This window comes from Juglans regia, chromosome 14 (genome assembly GCF_001411555.2).
Source record: "Juglans regia cultivar Chandler chromosome 14, Walnut 2.0, whole genome shotgun sequence".
NCBI classification, from domain to species: domain Eukaryota; kingdom Viridiplantae; phylum Streptophyta; class Magnoliopsida; order Fagales; family Juglandaceae; genus Juglans; species Juglans regia.
In genome coordinates this window covers 21,314,494-21,342,458 of record NC_049914.1, presented here as the reverse complement: position 1 = coordinate 21,342,458, position 27,965 = coordinate 21,314,494, and the positions used below count along the sequence as shown (strand labels likewise).

General features: G+C 39.8%; 1 protein-coding gene across 1 annotated transcript; it reads right to left on the bottom strand.

Moving 5' to 3' along the window:
• On the bottom strand, window positions 1-27,809 carry LOC109020880 (protein transport protein SEC24). The gene is made up of 14 exons (XM_019003405.2): window positions 27,385-27,809; window positions 27,023-27,088; window positions 18,953-19,006; window positions 18,685-18,857; window positions 18,367-18,553; window positions 17,362-17,507; window positions 17,129-17,283; window positions 16,729-16,810; window positions 16,468-16,583; window positions 15,169-15,267; window positions 2,630-2,753; window positions 1,272-1,549; window positions 670-884; window positions 1-564 (listed from the first exon to the last, which is right to left on the bottom strand). The coding sequence occupies exons 1-14, from the start codon at window positions 27,710-27,712 to the stop codon at window positions 353-355; spliced, it is 2,235 nt and encodes a 744-aa protein (XP_018858950.1). The 5' UTR covers window positions 27,713-27,809; the 3' UTR covers window positions 1-352.
• Between the last annotated feature and the right edge of the window lie 156 nt (window positions 27,810-27,965).

Below are 27,965 nucleotides of genomic sequence, written 5' to 3'. Positions count from 1 at the left end.
AGCAATTAGTCTTGGCTTGTTTGATTCAACTAGTATTTATATATTTTTTTTAAAAAAAGCAGACAAATCTCAATGCTGCCACTTTGCTTTACAAAAGTCAGTATGTGGCTCGTTGTAATGTGCTACAAAATTTGAACAAGGAGAGCTTCCAATTGGTAGAAAGAGTGAATGATATTCACCACCGCTAGTCTCCATGATAAGTATAAAACTTGCGAGTCTCGATTCACCAGACAGCGGTTCAAATCGAGATTCAATCAATTCCTTGTCAGATATTAGAGCCCTGCAAGATTGTATAAGTTGTACCTTTTTCCTATGCTGGTTATTTTGTGATTCGGTTTCAGGTACTTGTCTTCTACTTCATGTATTCCAACACGCTGTGGGTAATATCTTCTAGGAAGGAAACAAAACCCATGACACTTGTGTGGCCACTTCCATCAACGTCCTGTTCCTCAATAAGATAGTTCTCAAAAACTGTGGCATCTTCCTGCCCTCCCCTTATAAATATGAGTTTGGGAGTGATACATCTGTCTTGCTTCAATTTGTTAATGGACGTCCGCAACAAACCTGACACATATTTTGTATTGAAAAAGTGAAGCACGATGACAATTGAATCCTGAGCAGCTATCACCTTGCTAGGAAAGCAGCAACAAAATAAAATAATGGACTTACAGTCATGAGGTGGAGGAAAAGGAAGTGCAGGGTCTGCCGTTGAAGAATAAAACACAATAAGAGTTGTGAATGCATCAAGGAAAAATATAGGACTACCACTGGTAATCAGTGCAGCACGATTCAATGAGTGCCGTGGATATGCTTGTTTATCTGGAGTAGAATATGAAACCAGCACCGGATACACAGCACGGTGAAGGGAACTTGGTTCCAATGCACTGCAACGCGAATTTTAGAAAACGAATTGAATTAAGGGACAGAAAATTGCACATCTAATTCTCAAAGGTAGGAGTTGCAACATTCACAATTACAAATTGAGCAGCAGAAATAAAAAAAAGTTCCAACATATTCCTAACTTCAATATAGAGCTCTGGTCACACTAAATAAAAATATTGTAAGACATCTAAGTGGACACGGACAGGCAAGGCAGGACTATTCACTTGCTCTTCCCCCACATAGATACTAAACCAAGAACTCGTCAAAATTCAATTTAATGCCAATCATCCTGCCATTCCCAACTTTGGTAGAACATAGAGATACTAAGCAGTTCTTCAAATACCCAAATTTACAAATAGCTGTACCAATTCAATATGAGCATCAATTACCTGAAAAGGCATTGCAAATAGATCCGGTAGTCGGGGTGAACACCTTCTTCATGAAAGCGTAGAAGTGGATTTCGAAGCAAAGCAAAAACTAATCGCGGTAAAGGCTGCAGTTGTGGGCATTGTGAGAATGTAAAATCCATCTGACCTTTGACTGAATTTCCATTCTTGTACTGAACGAGCTTATAAGCATCATTATATTGAGCTGTGAGGATTACTAGCCAATCGTGGAGCAACATCCTGCCCTCCCGAACTCCTTGCTCCAAAGAGGCCAATATAACCTACAGGGCAAATAATATGTGTCAGTCAACAACTGCCGAGAATGTTGAATGAAAAGAGAGGATGGGGGAAAAAGAGGACCCAAAAAACTCTTTGGCAGTCTTATAGTAATTCTCAAAATATTTGTAATGCTGCTAAAACAAACAGAACCGAGGAAAGTTTACATACCAGAGAAAAAAAAAAGGTTTGAGGGACGTGGTCATATACAACTGGTAACCATAGTCCACCAAAACGTTGGGATAATGTGTTATCTTTCAAGAATTTCAGATTTCCTTCAACTTGTTTTATAAAATTTAAGTAGGTTGAGCCAATTACTAGAAATAAATCCAAAATGCTCATTGACTCCAATAGCCCCCGATTTATCAATTGATTCCAGCCGATAATGATTTTCCTGTAGTGGGTAACTTGTTCTCTTCAAAGTACATTCCAATGCTTTAAGGCAAAAGGTGGATAAACATGTTGCAACCTTAGGTGAGATGGCATAAAACTAAAGACTAAACGACAGGAAGTTGTCAGAAATGCATCCACTTAGGAGTGGTGTCTACTGATCAACCACAGCAAGAATTTCAGCTTTTCCTTGACTGGCACTGATAGAAATAAAAGCAACATTCCCAAATGCTTTCTTGCATTTAAGCCACCAGCCCAAAACACACACACAAACTGAATAAAGGGGGAAGAAAATAAAGAAGACAGAAAGAAAAAGAAAAAAATAAAGATAGAAAACATCACCAAAACCATATTTTTTTTCAGAAGTGTCTCCAAATCCGTACTCTGAGCATTATAGAAGGATATAAAGGATATCAACCAGTTAAAGGGAACATAGCTTGCTGTTATTTCCTATTGAAAAATATTTCTGTATTCAATAAACCATCTAAAGTTAACGCAATTTATGAACAAATCATTCTTGTTAAAAGAACCAAAAATATCATATACTCGAGCATTGATGTTCATTTAATTACTTGAAAGCAACAGCACAAGTGGGTAGGATAAACTGTCCTTCATATTTTCGTCCTGCAATAATATGAAATGGAAGTTTGGAAAAAATGTTATCCAGGGGTAGGGGAGAGGATTAAGAAATTTACCTTGTGAACTAGTAATGATAGAACTACTTCAGGGTCAACACTGTCATAAACTTCATTGATATTTTGTGCGGTTCCATATTGCAAAGTTCGAATCCTTAGTCGTCGCTTAAGGGAATGCTTGGATCTGCATTAACACTCATTGCATGAAGCAAATGTCTTAGAGAGATATCATTATAAGCAATAGGGCTGGGTGGCAGACCCCCAGAATCCGGCCCTCCCAGCCCCTAGGGGTAACAAGCAGAAATTCCGCCCATTACCCAGGGCGAGCGGGCGGATTATATAAAAAAATTAAAACAAGCAGGTGGGGGTGGGGATTGGGCTTTAGCCCGCCTGTGTTCTACCCACCTGCTTGCTTTATTAAATATATATATACTAAAAAACAAAAAACCCTAAACCTAGCCCATCACTTTCTTCTCCTCGAGTCCTCCCTAAGTCCCAGCTGCCTACTAGTCTATCTTCTTTTTCTTAGTCAGTCTACTTCTCCGTGTGTCTTCTTCTTCTTCTCCATCTTTGTCTGTCTACTTCTTCTCCGTTTGTTTTCTTCTTCTTCACCGTCTGTCTTCTTCTTCTTCTTCTCCGTCTATATGCTTTTCCACCTCTCTTCTTTTTCTCCGTCTGAAGATCGACAACATGGATGTGCAGCGGGTGGTCGGATAGTAGGATGTGCTACTTGCCCGCCAAGAGGGCGGATGGGGTATTGACGGAGGCGGAGGTGAGGAGGACGAGTGTGGGGGCAAAAACTATCACCCCCCCAAGCGGGGGTGGGGGACGGGTGAAGACACTATAAGCCCGTTTAGGGCAGGTAGCAGCCCTAACAAGCAAGCCTTTGGAAGAAATATTGGATAACAAGAAATAAATATGAGAACAACAGGAACAAATGATGTGGTGACCATATAAGGCAACAATTATATTGAGTGGAGCCAAATTTTAACAGTCTAAAGAGTAAATAACATAACAAATTGTAGAGAATGCTATTAAGAATTGGATTCTTCCTTGCGTACAAGATCCTTTTGAAAGTCTTGGTGAATAGATTGAGCTTGGTGGTGAAGAAGTTAATATCAAAGCCCCAAAACGCCTTTGTTAGAGTTAGGCAAATTATTGATTCGGTGCTTATTGCCAATGAATGCTTGGATAGCAGACTCAAGTCGCGAGTATCGGGGCTTCTGTGCAACCTTGATATGAAAAAGGCTCATGACCTAGCCAATTGGAGATTCTTGATTTACATGCTCAAGAGATGTGGCTTTGGTACAAAATGGGTTCATGGATCAAACATTGCTTCACTATCTTGGTGAATGGCACACAAATGGGTTTCTTCAAAAGTTCCCAAGGCTTGAGACTAGGCGACCCTTTATCCCTCCTAACATTTTTTTTTATGATGGAAGCTTTGAGTAAGATGATCTCAGGTATCGTGGAGGGTGGTTTTCTATCCCAATTCCCGATTCTCAGGTATCAGTTCACTCAACATATACCATCTCTTATTTTCCAATGATACTAATCTTTTCTGGGGCTCGCCATGATAATATCGAGTCTTAAAGGCTCTTCTTCTATGCTTTGAAGCCGTTTCAGAATTGAAGGTGAACTTGGCCAAATTAGAAGTAGTTCCTGATGTTCATAATGTGGAGTATGAGTTCCATTTTGAGATGCAAGATATCTCACTTGCCTATGAAATATCTTGGTCTCCCCTTGGGTGCTCCGTTCAAATTAGAATCAATTTGGGATGATGTGCTAGGAAAAATGGAGCGGAAATTGGCAATTGGCTAGTTGGAAGAGGACGTATTTACCCAACGGTAGTAGGCTCACTTTAATTAAACATACCCTCTCCAACTTGCCGACCTACTTCTTATCCTTAATTCCGTTCCCCACCAAGGTGGCCCATCACATGGAGAAACTTCAATAGTATTTCCTATGGGGTGGGATGAATGATGAGTTTAAGTTTCACTTGGTCAAATGGGCCACGGTATTCTCCCCTATTTAATATGGAGAATTGGGTATCCGGAATATCCAAGATTTTAACAAGGCTTTGTTAGGTAAATGGCTTTCGAGATACCACCAAGAACGGGGAAGGATGGTATTCGAATGAGGTGAGTGGGTCATATGGGATGGGCTTTGGAAGCATATAAGAAGAGGATGTGATACATATTTTAGAAACACCCACTTTGAGGTGGGTGATGGATCCAAAATCAAATTCTGGCACAACCTATAGTGTGGCAATAGGGCACTCAATGAAGGTTATCCAAAATTCTATGGTATAGCAAGAATGAAAGAAGCCTCGATTGCAGACCTCTTAGTTCTATCCAACCGTACTCCCCTATGGAATGTTACATTGTTTAGAGATGCCCAAGATTGGGAAGTTGATACTTTGTCAGAATTCTATGATTGAGTGTACTCTACTTGTATGAGGGGAGGATTTGAAGATAAGATTCATTGGCGCTTCTCTAAGAAAGGGAAGTTCACCATCCACTCTTTCTACCAAGCAACAAATACGCATAATGCAAACCCATTTCCATGAAAGAGTATTTGGAAGACAAAGCACCCATAAAGGAAATCTTCTTTATATGGACAGCTTCCTTGGGGAAGATCCTCACACTAGACAATTTAAGGAAACGTCAAATCATTGTCATAGATTAGTCTTGCATATGCAAAGAGTAGGGAGTCCATTGAACATCTACTACTTCATTGTGAGATTACCATGAGCTTGTGGAATGAATTCTTTGCTCGGGTGGGATTAGCTTGGGCGATGCCAAGAAAGTTGATCGATCTTCTAGCTTCCTGGAGAGGCTTTTAGGGAAACTCTCAAATTGCAGCAATGTGAATGGTCCCAATATGCCTTTGGTAATGTATTTGGAGGGAGAGGAACGAAAGAATTTTTGAAAATCAAGAGTAGCCAATTGATGAGCTTAGGAACTTTCTTTTTCAATACTTTATTCCATTATTCCCTTACGAAGATCTAAGGGAAAGGTTGTATCTTCCCATGAAGCCTAAAATCCTTTCTTGGAATATTTGGGGTCTTAATGATCCCAATAGGTGTCTTCGGGTCAAGGATCTTTTACATCATTGGAAAATGGATATTGTTTGTTTGCAGGAAACCAAGCTTAACTTCATTGATTGAAGCATCATTACTAGTCTTTGGGGCTGTCCGTTTGTGGGTTGGGCGTACCTTGCTTCCAATGGAGTGTCCGGGGGTATTCTTTTTATGCAGGATACGAGGTTGGTTGAGTCTATTGAGGAGTGTATTGGAAATTATACAGTGGTTTGTTTTAAGAATGTGGTGGATGGTTTAGTTGAGCTTTTGTTGGTGTGTATGGGTCAAATGTGGACAATAATAGGAAGGATTTATGGGATGAGCTTGCTGGTTTGGGCAGTTAGTGGAACTTACCTTGGTGTATTGGTGGTAACTTTAATATCACTCAATTCCCTAGTGAAAGATCGGGAGAAGTTCGGCAAAGTCTTGCAATGAATGAGTTTTCTGAATTTATCTTCGATATGGATTTGGTGGATCTACCACTTGTCGGTGGTATGCACACATGATCCAATAATCAAGCTTGGTCGTTTGGACAGATTTTTTATGTCTCCCTCATGGGAGGCTCACTACTCTACTTAGCTTCAAAAGAGATTAGCTAGGGTTTGTTCGGACCATTTCCCTATCATACTAGATTGTGGGGCATTCATGAGGGTAATAGATATTTCAAGTTTGAAAATATGCGGCTGAAATTTGAAGGTTTTGTGGAGAAAGTAAGGTTGTGGTGGTCCTTGTATCTCATAGAGGGCTCACCAAGTTTTATTCTAGTTGAGAAAATCAAAGCATTGAAGAAGGATTTGAAGATGTGGAATGCAAATGTCTTTGGACATATTGATAGTAAAAAACAGTAAATTTTTTAGGATTTACAGGTTTGGAGGGTAGGGAGGTGTGCGCTCCTCTATCTGTGGAGGAATCTTGCAGGAAACTATCTATCGCTATGGAGCTTCAAAATGTGCTTTTAATGGAAGAAATCTCGTGGAGACAAAAATCGCAGGCCCTTTGATTGAAAGAACGGGATAGATATACTAATTCTTCCATAGGGTGGCTAATTCTCATTGTAGGAACAATGCTATTGAGATACTTCAGGTTGATGGATAGGTTTGCTTGGATCATGATGCTATTACGAGCCATATTGTCAACTTCTATGCAGACCTTCTTATAGAAAAATTCCCTTGGAGACCCAAACTTGATGGCTTGCCCTTCGAGACTATCCATCAGTTAAGCTCTATTTGGTTGGAAAGACCTTTTAAGGCAGATGAGGTTTTTCAAGTGATTCGTGGGATGGCTAAGGATAAACCCCCGGGTCCGGATGGGTTCTCTATGGCTTTCTACCGTGATTGTTGGGATGGGGTTGGTGAGGATATTATGAAGGTTTTTCATGAACTTATTCTTTTGGAAAATTCTAGAAAAAAGTCTTAATGCAATTTTTATTGCTCTTATCCTAGGAGAGTTGGTGCAATGAAGGTGACGGATTTCGACCCATTAGTCTCGTTAATGGGGTGTGGAAGATACTCTCTAAGGTTCTTGTACACTCAGTCATATGTTGAGAGCAGCTGTTAATGGAGGTTTTCTTTCTGGTTGTTTAGTGGGAGGTGTTAATATTTCACACCTTCTCTTTGCTGATGATACTTTACTTTTTTGTGAGCTGGACCGTGGTCATATTCAATATTTGAGGGCTCTATTGCTTTGTTTTGAAGCTATTTCAGGCCTGAAGGTGAATCTTTTGAAGTCTGAAATGGTTCCTGCGGGTATAGTGAATAATGTTTATGGCTAGGGAAACATTTTGGCCTATAAGGTTTCTTTGCTTCCCTTGAAATATCTTGGTCTTTCGTTAGGGTTTTCTTTCAAGACAAAATCTATTTGGGAGGGTGTGTTAGAAAAAATTGATAGGTTGGCAGCTTGGAAAAGAATTTATCTGTCAAGGGTGGTAGAACTTTTATCAAAAGTACTTTATCTAACCTCCCTACATACTTTCCTTCTTTATTTCCGTTACCTGCAGGTGTGGCCTCTCGTATTGAGAAAACTTTACGTAATTTTCTTTGGGGAGGAAGCCAAGTTTCATCTTGTAGGTTAGGATAAAGTTTGTTCTCCGATACCTTGTGGTGGTTTGGGGGTGCCGTAACTTGAGGATCATCAATAAAACACTTTTGGGGAAATGTTGTGGAGATATAACAGGGAAGGGGAAGATTTGTGGAGAGTAGATTCAAAATATGGGAGTATTAGAGGGCTTGGTGTTCTAATGAAGTCAGGGGGCATATGGTGTGGGGTTGTGGAAAAATAGTTGTTCTGGATGGGAGTGGTTCTCCGACTTTTTCAGATTTGCGGCTGGAAGAGGTTATAGTGTTTATTTTTGGCATGATATTTGATGTGGTGCAAGGGCTCTTAAGGATGTTTTTCCCACTCTTAACCAGATTTCTAGTGACAAAGATGCCGTGGTGGCTGACTTCTTGGTGTCTTCCAATGGTTCTTTCCATTGGAATGTCAGTTTTTTTAGAGTGGCTCATGATTGGAAACTTGGAACGTTTGCTGAATTTTTTGACTCATTGTATGCTATGTCGTTTGGCAATGTGATGGAGGATAGGATGATTTGCACTCCTGATGGGAGTAAGAGGTTCTCGGTTCGTTCCTATTATAAGGGCCTCTCAGGATTCTCTAATGATCATTGTTTTCCTTAGAAGGCTATTTGGAATTGTAAGGACCCTATTAAGATTGCTTTCTTAATATGGACTGCATCCCTTGGGAGAATCCTCACCATTGACATTTTGAGGAAACGTGGTCATATCATTATGGATTGGTGCTTCTTGTGTAAAGAAAAATGGGGATTCCATGGATCATCTATTGTTACATTGTGAGATGGCTCGGTTTTTGTGGAATGAGATCCTTAACTGGACCTGGAAGAGTTATGGATATTATTAAGTGCTGGACAGGTATTAGGGGAAATGTTTACATTACCACTGTATTATGTGGTATGTGTGGATGGAGAGAAATATGAGGTATTTTGAAGATCGGGAGCATTCCTTAGATGAGCTGAAGAGATTCTTTTATAATACATTATTTTCTTGGGCTTCAGTCATTATTTGTAATGAGGACAGTTCTCATAATTTGCTTATCTCTCACTAGTGCTCAGTAGTACTTAGGCATATTCTGTGTATACTCCCTGTGTACTTGGGCTATGTCTTTTCCTATCAATAAAGTTTAACCTTTACTCGTAAAAAAAAAAAACTAGAGGCATGAACTTTCACGAATTTCTTGTATCCCTTAAGTAGCAGGCATGGGCGCTGCAGTTGTACAAGTCCCGTATACTTGGGCTATTGTCTATTCATATGATCAATAAAATCTTGTTTACAAAAAAAAAAAAAAAAAAAAAAGAATTGGATACTTCCCTCAAATCCAATCACAAATCTCCTCGTGCTCCAACGTGTCTTCCCAGCATAATGTAATAATCAATATTGACTAATATCAAGGGAAGCAATGAAAAATAATAGGACTAGTCTGAAGCCACCCAGCAATTTCAACTTTTAGTCCAACTAGGCAGTGTAGAAAAAGATGAACGTAAAAATGAAGAGGCAAAGTAATGCTTTATTAAGGATGATCATGAGATAACTAGCTTTGCCATCTTGCCCCCTCTACATGTCAGAATTTCTTGTAAATCATCAAAAAAGTTAACATGCAGCCTTAGGGTTCTGCAACTTGGTATTCAAGAGGGATTTGCTAAAGGCATGCACCACAAGATCAAGAAGAAACACCATCGAGGCTCAGCTGACAGCAGAAACATGGATCACAATCAAAGATAAGGTTTGCAGGTGGTAGATGCCTACCTACGAAATTAAGTAATTTATCTAATTAGCATTAACTGTTTTTATATAAGTAAATGGAAGCACACTGCATTAACTAAAACTGATAAGCATCAGTAAATAGGTTAGATGTTTGGTTCATTCATCCAAAACAACAAGACACACAAGTATATCAATTGTTCAACATTACTGATCAAAAAAAAAATATCAATTGTTCAACATCTGCTCACTAGGACCAATCTTTTTTTTTTTTATATATATATAGGTAATCAAGAAGTTTTATTCATAGAAGTAGGCAAAGCCAGAGTACACAGAGAGTATACATGAGAATAACCTAATTAGAGTTTACAATCGAAAGTAGAAGACCATACCATAGACATTTAGCCCATTACAAACAATAAACCCCGCCCATAAAAACAAAGTTTTAAAAAAAGAACTTTTTTTTTTTTTTTTTTATATAAGTAAGAGATACAGGAAAAAAAAAAAAAACCTTTAAGCTCATCCATTGTTCTCTCGCGGTCTTCAAAACTTTTATCATTTCTCTTCCGCCAAATGCACCAACACATACATATAGGAATCATTCTCTAGATCGTTGCCACTTGTGAGTTGCCACGGAGGTCTCTCCAACTTGCAAGGAAATCCACCAGACTAAGAGGCATGACCCATAACAATCCAATTCTCACGAAAAAAATCATCCCACACGGTCCTGACCACTTTGCAACCTCACAATGTAGAAACAAATGATCTACTAATTCACCATTCTTCTTACGCATACAACACCAATCCAACATCATTACCCGAAGTTTCCTTAAATTATTTGTGGTGAGGATCTTGTCCAGAGATGTTGTCCATACGAAAAAAAAAAAAAAACTGCTTTTGAATGAGCTTTTGTCTGCCATATACTCTTCCATGGGAACTTGGTCATTTCAGGGCTCATTAGATTTTGGTAAAATGATCTGACTGTGAATTTACCTTTCTTGGAAGGGCTCCAGCTCATCTTATCTATGGTACCCTCTATCATGCTTAGGGAGTACAATGCCTCATAGAATTCTGTGATAGTCTCCATCTCCCAGTCTTGGGCTGCCTAATGAGTTCTACATTCCATTGAGGGCAGCCACTAGAAAAGAGGCCATCACTACATCCTTTTTCTCTTGCAATCTCAAAAATGGCAGGAAAGGTGTCTTGGAGGCTACATTCACCCCACCAGTTGTCATACCAAAATTTGACACGAGAGCCATCACCCACCACAATATGTTCATGTCTTTGGAAGATCTCCAAACACTACTGTATTTCCACAAACTCACCCCATATGTGCCACCTGCCTCATTCGAGCACCATCCTCCCCAAATTGTGAATCAATAACGGACTTCCATAGGGCCTCCTTTTTATTTTGGTACCTCCACAACCATTTACCCAACAGGGTTTGGTTAGTGACCAATTAACCAAGTGAAATTTGAACTCCTCCCCCAATCCACTCTACAAGAAGTCCAGTTGTAGCTTCTCTATGCAGTTGGCAACCTTTGTGGGGAGCGAGAACAAGGACATAAAATAAGTGGGTAAGTTAGAAAGACAGCTTTTAATCAAAATGAGTCTACCACCTTTAAACAAATACAATCTCTTCCAAGAAAACAATCTGCGCTCCACATTTTCAACCACACCATTCCAAATCCTCTCTGATTGGGAACACCCAATGGTAAGCCAAGATACTTCAGTAGTAAAGATGATACCTTACATTCCAATAGAGAGGCTAAATTCTCTGCGTCAAGAACAACCCCCACCGACACCAATTCAGACTTTACTCTCAAGCCCAAGACAACTTCAAAACTAGGAAGTAGAGCCCTCAAAGATTGGATATGCTCGAAATTTGCTCCACAGAAGATAAGAGTATAGTCAGCAAAAAGCAGGTGAGAAATATCCATGGAACCATAATCACCATTCCCTACCAGAAACCCATAGCAAAAGTCGCCTTTCACAAGACCCACAATCATCTTACTGAGAGCCTCCATGACAAATAAAAAAAGTAAAAGAGAGAGCGGATCTCCCTTTCTCAAACCACGGGAGGAGTCAAAGAAACCCACCGGAGAGCCATTCACCAAGGTAAATAATCGAACTGTAGAGATGCAAAACTCTACCCATTTCTGTTATTTCTCCCCAAAGCCACATATTTCAAGTAAATAAAGTATGAACTTCCAGTTGACATGATCATAGGCTTTCTCTATATCTAATTTGCAAAGTAATCCGGGTTCTCTAGATTTGAGTCGTCCATCCAAAACTTCATTTGCAATTAAGACCAAAGCTAGGATTTTTCTACCTTTGAAAAATGTGTTTTGAGGCTTCAAAATTACCTTTTCAATCGTTGTACTCAATCGATTCAGTAACACTTTAGAAAGGATCTTGTAAATCTCATTCACAAGGCTAATGGGACAGTAGTCTCTAACATCCATAGACCCCACCTTTTTGGAAATGAGTGCTAGGAAAGTAGCATTAAGGCTTGTTTCAAAATTGGCATTAGTAAGAAAATCTTGAAAACCCGCATAAGGTTGCCTTTGATGGCTTCCCAACAAGTTTGGAAGAAACCCATGGTAAAACCGTCAGGGCCTAGAGCCTTGTCACTAGCTATGCCAAGGATTACTTTACCCACTTCATTCTCCTCAAAAGGCCTCTCTAGCCACCTTGCTCACTGCTGATCTAATGCTGAAAAAGTCAAACCATCCACTTTCGGTCGCCAAGTGTGTTGTTCAAATAGGAGGAGTTGGTAATACTACGCGATGTAATTCTTGATGACTAGTTGATCCGAGGACACTGCACCATCTACCATCAACATATCAATAGCATTATTCCTTCTATAAGAATTAGCCACCCTATTGAAGAACTTCGTGCACTTATCTCCCTCCTTGAGCCGTAGCGCCCTTGATTTTTGTCGCCAAGAGATCTCCTCCAGGAATGTTGCTCTTTCAAGTTCTGTGACTACCTGTTGTGGGTTCTGTCAAATTCAAAGAGAGTTCTTGCATCCCCCTCCCCCTCCAAACCCTGTAGCTCTTCCAAAAGAGAGCGCCTATGTTGCATCACATTACCAAAAACTTGTTTTCATTCCATTGCTTCAAATCCTATTTCAATGCTTTTAACTTTCTTGCCATTATGAAGCTTGGAGAGCCTTGGAAATTGTAGGAAGACCACCATTGTCTAACCATGTCTACAAAACCATCAGATAAGCCACATATTTTGATATTTTTTTGTACTTATCAAAAAAAATATTCTCAAATTTAAAATACCTTCTACCCCCTTGGATCCCTCCACAGTCTAGGATGATGGGGAAGTGATCAAAGCATAACCTGGGTAATCTCCTTTGACCCAGATGGGAATTATCGATTGTTGGACCTAGTGAAAGTACATCCAATTAATGGAATATCCATAAGCTCCTATTCTGAAATGAAATCAGATAACTCCCTCATGGCGGGAGTGATGTGAGACCCACCCAATCTTTCACTCGAGAAGTGAGTTACATTGAAGTCACACCCTATGCAGCTTGGTAACTCCCACCAGCTAAGAAGTCCCGCCAATTCTTCACACAATGACCTCTCCGAATCAACATTAGGGCAATAAATTCCAGCGAATGCCCACTGGAAACCGTCTTCTACATTCATAAAAGAGTAAGCCAGAGTGAACTCACCCACACATTTCTCCACCCTTTCCACCATCCTTTTATCAAACATAATTAGGACACCACCGGATGCACCTTTGAATGGAAAGTACGACCACCCTACATGTTGAGATCTCCATAAAATCCGAACTAATTCCCTCGTGATGAATTCCAATTTGGTCTCTTGCAAGCAAATAATATCACCATTCCATTGACGAAGTAAGTTTCTGATATTATTTTTGGCTTTATAAAGCAACCATCTTCCCCTTGAGACGCCTCCGGTTCGAGCTCTTTTCCCCACCTTCATATTTCATGGCCCACATAAGTTGCTTGAGTTCTCTCTCTTTTTTTAGCCAAGTTAAGGGATGGATCATATTTGGATTGTGCATATCCAACCTCAATAGTTTTGAGTAGTGTCATAAATTCATCTTCAAAACCCTCACATGTAATTTCTATACAATGCTTAATTTCCATAGCTTTATGAGTGACCCAATCTGATACACTACGGTGAAACGAGTTTGAAGGAATAGGTTCTTCCTCCTCAACAAAAGTCTTGACCCTCCCTGCGTTCTCCCCTCCCTTACTAGGCTCATATAACTCCAAAGTTCCATCCGTTTCATCCTCCCCCACTAAATCCGCCCTCTCAAATTCATCAGACAACTCTTTTTCAGTTACTGTGACGTTTCCCGGAGACGGTATAGTGACCTGCACGATGCGGAGGTCAACCGTCAACATTGAAGTCTCCTGCACAACTTTTGTGGCATCCCACAGTGTTCAAGACCTCTTAGCAATAGATCCACCCCTTTGTCATCTCGGAATAGAGTAAGGTTTCCGACGCTAGGGACATCACAGTTGCTGCCATGGTGGCAAGAACAACCCAGAAACCTCTGGCACACAAGTTTGTGCCAGGCTCTCCCGGTGGTTCACAGTGTCACGTCGATAGCCCCATCTTTGTAAAATCCTCAGTCGCAGCTATTGGCGACGCAAGTTCTCCATCGCAAATATTGCCAAAAAATGCCCAAACATCACCAGCACAACAAACCCTGGCCGGTGTTGTATCGGCGTTGCTAGTGGCCCAAGATTGGACATAGAGCCCTTTTCAAAAACAGGCCCATGTTTTAGCCTCCATTTCATTTTGGTTGAGCAAGTTAGACGCGTCCGGCCCATACCCACCTTCTTTTTGCCTTTAATTCCTTTTCCTCTATCGGGCTTGAGGGATTTAGGCCCATTCCAAATCAACCCATTTCTAACCAACCCATTTCAAGATACATGTTTCTGGTATAGTTCCTCGACCAACCTTCTCTACAACAGTGGTGCTCTCTGCATGTCCCTTTTTGTCATTTGCTTTTACCTATAGCACCAAGTAATGACCCATACCACCAATCACTGCCGCCCATTTCCCTGCGCCACCCATCATAGCCTCTGCATAAGGCTAAACTTGCTTCCCCATCTCCTTCCCCTTGTCATTATGTCCAGTTTTGGAGCCAACGTTGGTGTCTGGTTAGCCGAGATATGCATGGACAGAACGTGCTTCATCTCTGTGGAAACGCTCGTCCATCCCCTTCCTTCCATGCCTGTTGGGATCGCTAGAAGACCTAGCCACCCACTACCACCATAGTCTATAACTTCTAGGAATCTTCCAAAATCATCAGAATGCTGGTGAGCAAACAATGCCTTAGCACCATTGCAATACGTCTTGCAAAACTCTCTTTCTTTCCCTGCGAGAATGAGCATTCTACCATTGTATTCAAAAGCCAACGAGCGCTGGCAAATGAGGACCAACTCCTCAGTAAACTACTTGTTCTTCTCAGTGATACAAAGATAGTATCCCCCTTCCAATGATTAAAAAAAAAACACTCATCTCTATTAATAAATGTTTAATCAAGCCCATCATCACTGCTGAATAACTCAAAAAACAGCTACAGAAAATTAATTCCAGCAATGGTCACCGGCAGATCACCAATCGTGAAAGTGAAGGAGAAAAAGTGTACGGAGAGAAAACATTAAAGAGAGAGAAAAAACAACATTCTTATTAAAATACATTCCATTTAGTTGCTGAGGACCCACTAGGTAGGACCAATCTTACCTAGTTGCAGAACTCAATTCTGAATTTGAAAGTTCTTCAGGGGGCACAACAACTGTGTATTGAAATGCAATCTGTAGCGTAGGCATTTCTGATCCGTGTCTGCAAAATAATAAAATTTGAGCCATAATGGAAAGAACCGTATCATGAATGAAGCAACAATTTTACCGACAGCTTTCCAATGCATTACAGAAGCAACTCTTATTCAGGACCCTACAATCTCATATGACCAAGAGTATGATATACCAATTTGTTTTTGGTGGGGGGCATTCAAAAATTCCAGCCTATTGTCACACTTGTGCTCTCATCTTAAAGCACCCAAAAAATAATTGATCACTATAACTGCCACCCCTTATTTTTCTCCATCTGAATTTCTAAATCGGCTAGGACATTAATGGGTGATTTCAGAATAAAAGAGTTAAAAATACTCAACAAAGTGTACTATATTAGTAACGTAAGAATTTAAGAATCTGAATTTGCACAAAGGGAGACGAGATTAAGAAGACCGTAAAATTTAAAAAAAAAAAAAAAAAGTTTCTCCTAGACGGAGTTAATGTTAAAGAAATGGAAGTGTAATACCCTTAATTGTGTGTATGAAGGTAATGAATGGGATCCCACATTGTTTGAAAAAGAAGTTCAAGCCTTTAATAAATTATTCCAAGGGACTATTATAATATTGACAAGTCCTTTTAAAGTATGGGCCCAAATGTGGCTTGGGCGTTTCTTGGGTAGTTACAAATGCTATCAGAACTAAACACAACCAGAAGTGCTGGATTTGAACCATGACACCTATATGATGAAATGGGATCCCACATCACCTTGACAGAAGAAGTTTAGGCCTTTCTTGGATCGTTACAGGAAATTGAGTTTTATTTTCGATCATCGCATTTTGAGATTAAAATTTATGATGTTGATATAGGAACGATTGGTCGGTGAGATGTTGCTATCTAAAACTTTAATTGGTGACTACAACATTTTGTGATTAGTTCTTGTAGGTGTTTGTTTGGATGCAGGGTCATGTCTGTCCCTGTACAAGCATCTCTATGTGTGTATGTGTACCTGTGTGTGGGTGTGGCATGTGTCTACATATAGTGCAACATTTTACACCAAAAAAGTAATGGCAACATGCTAATATCTACATGAACTGACAGACTTCAATGCTTGGATGATGAGAAGAATCATTTCAATTGTCAATATGGCTTCCCACCTCTTTCAATTGCCATGCCTACTAATTATAACATAATAATTAATATCAGCACAGAAAATAGAAGTAATGATACATACTGAAAAGTAAATATGTACCTTGAAAATCCAACATTATTGGCAAATTCGAAGTCATAAGCATATGTGGCATAAGAATCACAGCAAATAATGTGCTGAACATTTTCATACTGTGGATCTGGAAAGAAATGACCATACTGCAAAAAATAATAACAATAAAAACAACAGCAACAGCATCAACAACAACAAATGATGATGATAATTGCAATAATAATAATAATAATAAAAGCTAAGCAAATTGTAAAAAGTTTCATTGCATTTTAAAATACATGGCATACTTACAGAATTGCCAGGTTTGAATTCAGAAGATGTCCTCAGTCGCAGTATACAACCAAATGCATATGGTCGACTTAGCATACGGTACCTGGACAATGAACATGTCACAATATTATCATGTATGATCCATTCAAATCATTTTAGGCCTATTAATTAAAATTTGAATTATGGAAACATGCATCCATCCTATCATTTCATTATCCTATAAAGATTGAAAACAATGCCAGTACATTAATTTTCCCAAGAAAACATGTGCAGTATGTGTAATATAGGTGTTAGCGCATCCATCTCATTGCTCCTGCAATTTAGAATTATCAAAAGATCCTTTCTAATGAGGTTGGGCATTTAACAGCATTTTTAAAACACATACAAAACCCAACATTAAATTCTAGCGTTCAATACTCACATGTCTTGAGGAAGGGTGGAATCATCACTATTTGAATATAAAAACAATGAGCCACCACTTTCAATACTAAGGAACTTCAGGGATGCTAAATCTGTATACTCATTTGTGACAGCAAATATGTCCACACAAACACCTGCTTGAACAGCAACAGCAGCCTGTAAAAGATATGTCAACACTTACATTACCCAAAAGTATAGGCTGGAAGATTACAACAAAAAGTTCAGCCACATTACCAGATCTTTGTAGAAAGGTGTCTGCTCAGGAAGTAAAGCACGGTCTGCATCCTCTCCTTTACTAGCGTATTGCTCGCCATACCGCCTTGTGTCCAGCGTCCCGGCTCCATAATCCGGAGGGCCAGAAAGAAAGGCAAAGATTCTAGCTGCAATTATGTTCAATTGTTACAATGCATAAATAGACAGTGCATATGTAATGAATTATCTTTTTTAGAACTACATTGAATTAATTATCTTTGAAAGTACATGGTGTGCTTAAGCAAGAGCTTTGTGTTCTATAAAATCTTAAAAAAATTAAAGCAAGATGAGGTTTGATACCATCACTGCTAACTCACCAATGCCCAATATTTTAAACTAATCGAAAGAGGTGTCTTTAACCAATTAGTTAACATTTCAACACTCTCTTAGGCCATATTTGGGAAGTGAAATGAGTTGAGAACATCTCATCTCATCTCAAAACTTCTCATAATTTCCCCCAAACATCACTCAAACACAAAACACTTTCAATTTCAAATCTTCAACTATTTCATCTAATCATTAATTAATATTTACAACTTTCCCAAATTTCCAAACAAAACACAAAAAATAATATAACTTTTTCAAATTTCAAAACAAAAATTATATTAAAAAATTATATTCGAACAATTTTTTAACTTCATAATATTTTTATTCAATTTTTTCTCTCCTTTCCCAAAACCCAATAAAAAATCTTAATTCAAACTATTTCACTACTATTCACAACTTATTTCACTAGTCACTACTATTCATAGAATTTTCATCTCATCTCACTTCCCAAACATGCCCTTAGTGAGGGTCAAACTCTCCCCTTAATTAATGGATCCAACATGTTGAACATTTTTAACCAAAAGGTAAAAGGTAGAGTCAGGGTTTGAATTATGATCACTCCTCTGTTACTATATTAATTCACCAATTGTCCAAAAAATTTAAGATAATAGGAAAAGATGTATTTAATAATCTAATAAAAAATTCAACAATCCCACATACCTAGTGCAAATGTGCTTCCATATTCTGATCCAAGATAATTGAAAAGGGCTTCCATTGCCACCCCAAAACCTCGTCCACCCATCAAAACACCATCCATTCCTTGACCTGCTGCTGTGGTTCTCTCCCATGAAGTTGTAGGTCTAAGTGTTTCAAGCGCAGATGCAATACGGTCCTTGCAGGTTTCAACCTGGACCAAAGTTGCTCATTTTAAAGAATAACTAAATTTAAGTTATTACCTAGACACGATTTTGGTAACTGAGAAAATCATGCACACAGACACAAATAAAAAATAAGTGATAAACCCCGTAACAGGCATACTGGAGCCAAGAATTGTAGCAAAGGCATGACATCTTCAAGCTCAATTGGCAGGGTTCCCTCCGAATCAGGTGGAATTAGAACATTCTTTACAACTGGTATAGGTCCTTGAACATCATACAACCCTAGTTTGTGGCTGAAGGTAGCAAGCCCAAACAATGAACCAGGTCCAAGAGCTGCAATACAAAATAAGAGACAAAATTCCGCCTTCAAAGAACAGAGTTCAAGCAGGAAAGACATCAAAAATTATTTTTATTCAGCCATTATCAACCTTCCAAAGCTGCCAGCAGTGCACTTTTTGTCAGTTCCAGAAATTCCTCAGACGCTGCAGTTAAATTTGGTAGAATTAAATGATAAGTTGTCTTTCACAATAACCACAAAAGCATTTATGGTATAAAAGCCTCAAAATAACTTTATGAAAGGATTTACAACTTCATTAATGAAAATATTTCAGCCATTCTATACATGTTTAAAATTTGACTGGGAGCATCCGATAAAAAAAATATGACTGGTAAGAGGCATAGACAGAGGAAAATGAAAATAAGAAAGAAAAACCACGTATGCACACACTTTAAATTTTCAACCCTGTGCAATGATGGAGCAAGCAGATCCAATAAGCATTCCAAGGCCATGTTGGCCCATTTGTCGGCTTTGATTTGGTCCACTTAGCATCAAGTCTAGCATATTAATCTCCTGCTTTTGAAACGGGAATAGTCCACTTTGATATGAAGGATCTTCAGAAATTTTGCACAAGATTAGGTTTTTGATAAGTTCTTGAATGCTTCTTAGAAGGGGTTTGACGTTTAAGGACCTGGGGCATTTTAGGTCATTTTGATAATAAAAAAATACTACGTATTAAAAGAGTGAAATCGAGAAAAGACAAGTATGAAGACTGGAGCAGCCCATTCGATCAAAACAAGAAATTACCAGATTACCTCTGAAATGTTAAAATTATGAAAACTAAACCACCGACTTCCTAATGTAAATAAATACAAGAATAAGACTAAAACTCGATAGACTATGAGTTTGTGCAGGAACAATGCCCACATCAGACCATAATTCAAACAATTCCAGGTTTTGACTTCTGCTTCTTGCTGCCTACATTATTGGTTGAAGTACTAAAATTACTCACTTTTTGAGTGGCATCATTGACATTAGATAAAAAGATTGGGTTTTACGACTTTTCTTTGTTGGTGAGAAGTATGATGACACTAGCACATCCTTCTTTCCCACATGCTTTCCATCCCTTCTATTTTCTCTGCTCCATTTTCCACTTATTCAATCTTCTTGGCAATTGTTCTCTCAAACAATAGATTAGGATTATGTATCTTAATCTTACTTGTCAAAAAAAAGGATTATGTATCTCTTGAGGCCTCATTTGAATGTTGAGATGAGATGAGAAATTTATGAATAGTAGTTAAATGGTTTGAGTTAAGATGTTTGATGGACTTTTGAGAAAGGAGAGAGAAAAAATTGAATAAAAATATTTTTTTTTTATAAGTAAACAAGTATTATTAATTCAAGAATGGGCAACAACTACCAATTACAGAAGTCATTATGCCCTACCTACGTAAGCGCATTAGAAACTAAGAAATCATGAAGGTCCATGCCATTAAAGTCCACCGCAATAGCTCAAGTACAAAGAGTCCTAAAAAAGCAAACTTTTAGCTCCGCCATAGATCTCTCTGTCTTCAAACGTCCGCTCATTGCTCTCCTGCCACAAGCACCACATGATACAAATAGGGATCATCTTCCAAACCGCTTTGATCTGTTGCACACCTCGATTGGAGGTCCAGCAAGCCAATATTTCCACCACAGTTTCTGGCATAACCCACACTAGGTCCATTTTATACACCTCACGCCAGAGAGACCTAGCTACCTTACAATGTAGAAGTAAATGATTCACCGACTCACCCTCACTTTTACACATACAGCACCAGTTTGTATTGATTATCCTCATCTTTCTCAGATTATCCGTAGTGAGTATCTTGCCTAAGGAAGTTGTCCACACAAAGAAAGAAGCTTTGGGAGGAGCCTTGTTCCTCCAAAGCCTTCTCCAAGGAAACTGTATCTCAGGTTCTTGTGTGAGGACCTTATAAAAGGAACGAACAGTGAACACCCCTCTCCCTGCAGGAATCCACCACAAACCATCTTCGTGCTGGATATTCGGACGACAAGAATACAACAGACTTTACAAATCTACAAAACTCCCCACCTCCCAGTCTTGTGCCGCCCAATTGAAATTGATATTCCAGTAAGTACTCCCACCCAAGATTCCCATAACCTCCGCCACTATGGCATCTTTGTCACTTGCGATCTAGAAAAGTATAGGAAACAAATCTTGAAGAGCATTGTTTCCACACCAAACATCATTCCAAAATCTGATCCTAGACCCTGCACTCAACTGAAACCTAGTATGATGATGGAAGGTCTCTCACCCTCTTCTTATATGTTTCCATAGACCCACTTCATAGGCGCCTCTAACTTCTCTAGTACACTAACCCTCCCCTAAACCACCATATTTATTCTCGATCACAGTTTTCCATAAGGCTTCTGGTTCCATGGTATATCGCCCATAGCCATTTTTCAAGTAACATTCGATTAAACAACCTCAAATTCCTGATACCCAACCCACCACTAGAGATAGGACGGCAGACCATCTCCCACTTGACTAAATGAAATTTAAATTCTTCTCCTAAACCACCCCACAGAAAATCTCTCTGTAGCTTCTCAAGTCGACCAGCCACACTTGCCAGTATAGGGAACAAGGATAAGAAATATGTGGGTAGATTAGAAAGTGTACTTTTGATCAATATAATCCGGCCCCCTTTTGACAAGTACATTATCTTTCATCCTGCCAGTCTCCTCTCTATTTTTTCGATCACCGTATCCCAAATCGAGCACGCCCTCAAATTTATACCCAACGGGAGTCCCCGGTACTTCATAGGAAGAGACGCTATCTAGCAACCCAAAGTACCAGCCAACTCTCGGACATTCTGCACTCCCCCAATCAGCATCAACTCGGATTTACCATAATTCACTTTCAAGCCAGACACTACTTCAAAACAAAGAAGTAACGCCTTCACAGCACGCAACTAATCTTGATTGGCCTTGCACATAATAAGCATATCATCTGCAAACAACAAATGAGAAATAGTAGTACTACCCCTACTAAGAGATCCAATCTGAAAACCACTTACAAAACCATTAGCCAACGGAGCCGAGATCATCCTACTTAGTGCCTCCATAACAATAACAAAAAGTAAAGAAGATAACAAATCCCCTTGTCTCAAACCACAAGAGCTCGGAAAATAACCTTCTGGGCTGCCATTGATCAACACAGAGAATCTTGCCGTGGAAATACACCAGCTGATCCAAGACCTCCACCTTTCCCCAAAACCACACCTACCCAGTAGATATAGAAGAAAATCCCAATTCATGATTATAAGCCTTTTCCATATCTAACTTGCACATAATCCCTGAGTTGCCAGCCTTCAATCTACTGTCCAGACATTCATTGGCAATTAGAACTGCATCAAGAATCTATCTACCCTTTACAAATGCATTTTAAGGCTAAATTACAATCTTCCCCAACACCACACTTAACCAATTAGCAAGTACTTTTGAAATAATCTTGTAGACTCCATTCACTAAACTAATAGGCCGATAATCCATGATCTCAATAGCCCCCACCTTTTTAGGTATTAATGCAATGCAGGTGGTGTTAAGACTTTTCTCAAAATTTTCAACAGATAACAACTCCTGAAACACCTTCAACAGATCTTCTTTTATCACCTCCCAACATTCTTAGAAGAAGCCCATAGAGAAACCATCAGGTCCAGGAGCCTTATCTTTTACCATATTCCTTACTACATCATACGCCTCTTCCTCCTCAAAAGCCCTTTCCATCCTAGCTACATCCCCCGGCTCAATAGTGTCAAATACTAACCCATCAAGAGTAGGCCTCCACCCCACCTGCTCAATAAGGAGCTTCTCAAAGAAATCAACAACATGATCTTTAATAACCTCCTCTTCTCTACACTCCACCCCCTCAATTTTCACTACCTCAATATTATTATCTCTTCTATACAAGTTTGCAATTTTATGGAAGAACTTCGTACTCCGATCCCATTCCCTTAACCATAGAGCCCTTGAATTTTGTCGCCATGACATTTCTTCTTGCAAAATAATCCTCTCAAGATCTGCGACCAGCAAAGTTTTCTGTGTTTGCTCTTTCTCAGTAAGTGGCCTCCCTTCTTGGAGTCTTTCTAATTTTTGAATTTCCATCCACTTGATCTTTTTGTTCTCCCTTACGTTTTCGAAAGACTAATTATTCCACTCCTTCAAGTCTCTTTTTAAGGTTTTCAGTTTGTTCGCAAAAATGAAGCTGGGTGTACCATCGAACTGATAAGAAATCCACCATTGTTTGACCCTCTCCACAAAACCTTCTGATTTCAGCATCATATTCTCGAATTTAAAGTATCGTCTACCGCTATGAATGCCTCCGCAATCAAGCAAAACAGGCCAATGATCTGAAACTAAGCATACCAAGAGCTTTTGCCATACGTCCGGAAAATGGCTTTCCCACTCAGGTGAAATTAAAAAGCAATCCAAGCGAGACCAGGTCTAGTTATTTGACCAAGTGGCTGGGTCCCCTGCGAGTGGAAGGTCTATCAAGTTCAAGTCAAAGATACACTCAGAGAACTCCAAGCTTGCAGACCTCAATTTTCTACTTCCAAAGCTTTCACTATGAAATCTCACAATATTGAAATCACCCCCAATACACCAAAGAAGATCCTACCAACTATGTACTCCGGCTAGTTCATCCCATAATAATCTTCGGTCAACGTCTAGATTTGGTCCGTACACACCTGCAAAAGTCCATAAGAAATCATCGGACACACTTTTAAAAGAGCACGCTATCATATATCTCCCTATATAGTCCTCCACTTTCTCCACTGTCCGCCTATCCCACATCACCACAATTCCTCCCGACGCGCCTATAGAGGCCAAGTATACCCAATCCACATGATTACCGTTCCATAAACTTCGCACAATCTTCCTATTGATCATCTTCAGCTTCGTCTCTAGTAAACATACGATGTTCGCTTTCCACTCACAAAGCAAGTGCCAAATCCGATGGCGCTTATCTACCTCGTTGAGACCACGAACGTTCCAAGACACAATCTTGGGTTTCATTTGGGAACAGCCAGCCCCTTCCCTTTTACCCTATTCTTACTGGAGCTACCCTCCGAATTCATCGACCACGACAATTTTTTAAGCTCCTGAATTTTCTTCGAGTCCCCCTTCCTTTTTTGTTGATGTCCGGCTTCCATAGCAGTTAACAAGGCTATGAACTGCTCTTCATACCCCTCACACTCAATCCCCACATAATGTTGGAACTCTTTCACTTTATTTAAAACCTAATCTGAAGCTTGGTCTGGAAAAAAGTAGTTTATGAGATAGGATTCCCCCTCCTGTTAATCTGAAAATTCGAAAAATCATCACCCATCAAAATCTCATCCAAACCCACCTGATCGCAAGCCTCAGGGAGGAAAAATTTGTCCTCCACCGATTGCATAAGGTTGACCGAATCTTCATCCTCCTCAGCCAACTCAAAATCCTCATAAAGTTTGACAGACAAGTTTGCCGGAGCCAAAACCACATCACCACCAATCTTCGGCGACATCTAAGCTCCCTTCGAGGGAGAGAAGCGAGATCCAAACTCCACCAACGCCTTTTGTGCACAGTACACCAGCGGTACATCATCGGCGGCCTCCATCACCTCCGTCGGCATTGTTTGTACAGCCTCCACCTAAGCCTCCGCTGACGGCAAGCTATCCGGCACGAAGCCGAGGCTGTGCAACTCAGTGGGACAAACTGCGCTAGGGCTCTCCATGTTGTGTGAAACTGCCTTGGGCTAAGAGTTGCTCGCCCTAAGCCCAAGCCCAAGCCCATTACAATGGGCCCTGGGCTGAGATGGCCCAGCCCCATCACAAGGACCCGAACCCATTGAAACCGTCTGCCTAGCCTTAGTCTGAGAAGACCCACCCCCCTTCCGCCAAACAGCCCGGCCCTTACCAATTTATCTTTCTGCTGGGCCTCATTCTGGGCTTTGCTAAGCCCATCATCCGTAGCCTTCTGTTTTCCTTTTAAGGCCCCCTTTTCGTCCCTTTCCTTAAACAAACCGACAAAATCAAGGATTTCAGCCATATCCTTCTGCAGAAACTGTAACTGCCCCTGCACCTCCAACAGCATCCTACGGACCTCCCATGCCTCCTGACATGACGCAAAACTTCTACCATGGGAGTGGCTCAACGCACTGTAAGGCTTTGACGGAGCTTCGCGATGCCAATGTCCCCTGACAGAGCCCCTCACACCACCATCACCTTCCCTTATAACATTCGGCATCGTCGTAGAGAGTACCTCCTTATACGATCGGGACTGGTGCCTCATCGCCCCCTTAACATTACTCGACTGACCTCCACCAGGATCCTCCTTACTCGGCTCTAACAGCACCTCCCGCATCTTCCTCCACCCCCATCCATTCTCTCCTTCTGGAATGCATAAGACATTCCTCCTCCCCCTTGGTTATACTCTGAAACCTTAAGGTATCTCCCTCTGCAATTTGAGCATCGTTGAGTAATAAAACTACAATATCCTTCTCTAGTTGCAGAATACACCTCTTTTTTTCCTCCTCTCATGCTCTCCTCTAACACCTTCCCAAGCCACTGCGTTGAAGATGGCCCCAGCATTACCGCATATTCTGTCTTCCAGTTTCTCTCAATGACTTGCAGCAGTCCACCACCAGCCTTTGACAGAATAAAACATTTGGATTCAATCACCACCTCTATAGGACAACCCATCTTAATCACCACAATAACTCAAAATCCAGAAATCATAGCAACATTAACGAGGAGAAACGTTAAAAGACGCAAAAAGTTCATGTTACAGGACCCATCTCAACCAGATTGCTTACACATACAACACCAGATTGGGGAAACTTGTTTTGAAACAATTGGAGCACTACTGGGGAACTTCCAGATCATTCCGAGGGAAAGCTCAACCACACATGGCTAAATTAACATCCACAAATGAAAGAGTGAATAAAAATATTTTAAAGTTAAAATATTGTTAGAATATAATTTTTTAATATAATTTTTATTTTGGGATTTGAAAAAGTTGAATTGATTTTTGTGTTTTGTTTGGGAGTTTGGAAAAGTTGTAATAATTAGATGAAAAAGTTGAAATTGAAAAGTGTTTGTGTTTGAGTGTTGTTTGGATGTTGAAATTAGATTATCTCATCTCAACATCCAAACGGAGGCCTAAATCTTCACTCTTAAAAGTGTCTACATTTGTTTCAACTTTGTATAAATTCACTTTCCCCCATAAACTAGCACCAAATTGACAGTTACTCCCTAAAAGGACTGTAATCGAACCAAATTCATGCAAGTTGTGGTTGCTATACTGAAACAAAGCTCAAGTTTAGTTTGAGACTCAATAAAACTTGAGCTACACGGCTCAACTCAACTCTTCTATCATTGTTTTAGTTTTTCAATTTTAAGAAATAAAAAACTAAAATAAAATTTTAGTAAATTAAAACAGCAAGATCTTATTAATTATCCAAAGTTTTATAAAATTAAATTAACAATGCTTCTTTCTTAATGTCTTAAATCCTTCAATTACTTTTTCAATAAGTTCAGGGGTTATGGCCATCCCTTCTCTGTCAACTCAACTCATTGTTTTAGTTTTTCAAATAAAACCTACAATAAATTTATAGAAAAAAAAAAAAAAAAACATCATATTAATTATCAAAGTTTTATTAAATTAAAACAACAAATGCTTCTTTCTTAACATCTTCAATCCTTCAATTACTTTTCAATGAGTTCAGGCCACTCTTATAACAGCAACTCAAATTACCTTAATTCATGCTACTGACAAAAGCACCAGAGGATGATCACACCTACACTAGTTAGTGTTGGGGGTGGGGGTGTTGGGGGATGGGGAGCTGAAACAAAGCACATTAGTTTCTAGTACAAATTTTTAAAACAAACGGTATGCCAGATTTCAATATTGACAGAACAAGCATTATCTCAAAAAAAAAAAAAAAAGCTGGACACATAAGCCAGAGTAAACAAAACCCCACTTTATCGATAGCTCAACCATCCCAACTAGTTACAGAAAATGCAGTGTCCCCAAACAACATTTGAACTAAAGCGTTCCTATTTGTACATGCAAGGATACAGCGCAATTTGAACCATTTAACAAAGTAATGAAGTGTCATTCTCTTTAACTCAAGTAATTAAATCAAGAACGTAAAACAATTAAATTATAATCTTACATGACAAATCTACAGCTGCAACATAGACCGGACGAGCTTGTGTGGCCTCCTCCTCAGGCCCTCCCGCTGCAAATAGAAACAATGACCACTACTATGACATGAAACCGAACTAATTATATGTGTTTGTATGTATATGCATACATGTGTATATTTGAAGGCATAACACCCGAAAAAAGTGGTCAATTTAAAGAGAAAAAAATTATAAATTCTGAAATCTCAGGGTCTATTTAAGCTCCAATGCGTCCAAGGATATCAACTAAAGAACTACAAAAAAATTTACTTCATTTTCTTTTCCTTTCCCCGAAATTTTCTTTTCCTTTCCCCGAAATTTTCTCGGCTGTCAAACAAAGAAAACAACTAACCGGGAAGCTCAAGATCTATAAAGGAGGACATCATCTCTGGGCAAGACTGGGGGCGAGAATAACGAGCAATGACCTCGGAGGACAGCCCATTGAGGGTCCCACAGAGCGAGCAAGTCCAGGACCATTGCTCGAGCTCGCAGTAGGTGTTGAAGTAGGCCCAGCAATTCTCGCACCTCGGTAAGAGATGGCCATCAGATCCGTAGGCTGGAGGCTGACCGTTCTCGTCCTTGACCGCGAAGGGCGTGACCGTCACACCCCAGGGCAGGCCCGACCCTTCATGTGCGTCCGGATCGATTGGGAATCGTGAGAGCGTGGCTCTGACAGCCATAGTTGAGAAAGAGATGATCCCTCTCTCTCTCTCGGTCAGTGCGTTTCCTTTCCTTTTCTTTTGCTTTCTCGCGAAACAAACTGGAAGAGGAAAATTGGACGGACGGTGTAGGTTAGAAAACCGGAATTTCGCAGCGCACGATAGCTGCAGCTGTCCGTATAGCTCCACGTTGGTGTGACCCGTGGAGTTTTGCCACGTCGGAAAGAAACATCCAGTATGTTTGGAGAAAGAGAAATTATATGCATCAGTTACT

What these genes read in the sequence shown, in the direction of transcription:
- LOC109020880 (XM_019003405.2), bottom strand. Translation starts at nt 27,712, where the DNA reads ATGGCTGTCAGAGCCACGCTCTCACGATTCCCAATCGATCCGGACGCA. An exon ending in TGCAGCTGTAGATTTGTCAT is followed by an intron (nt 19,007 to 27,022) that starts GTAAGATTATAA and finishes ATTTAACTGCAG; the next exon opens with CGTCTGAGGAATTTCTGGAA. An exon ending in AATAATGTTGGATTTTCAAG is followed by an intron (nt 15,268 to 16,467) that starts GTACATATTTAC and finishes ATTATTTTGCAG; the next exon opens with ACACGGATCAGAAATGCCTA.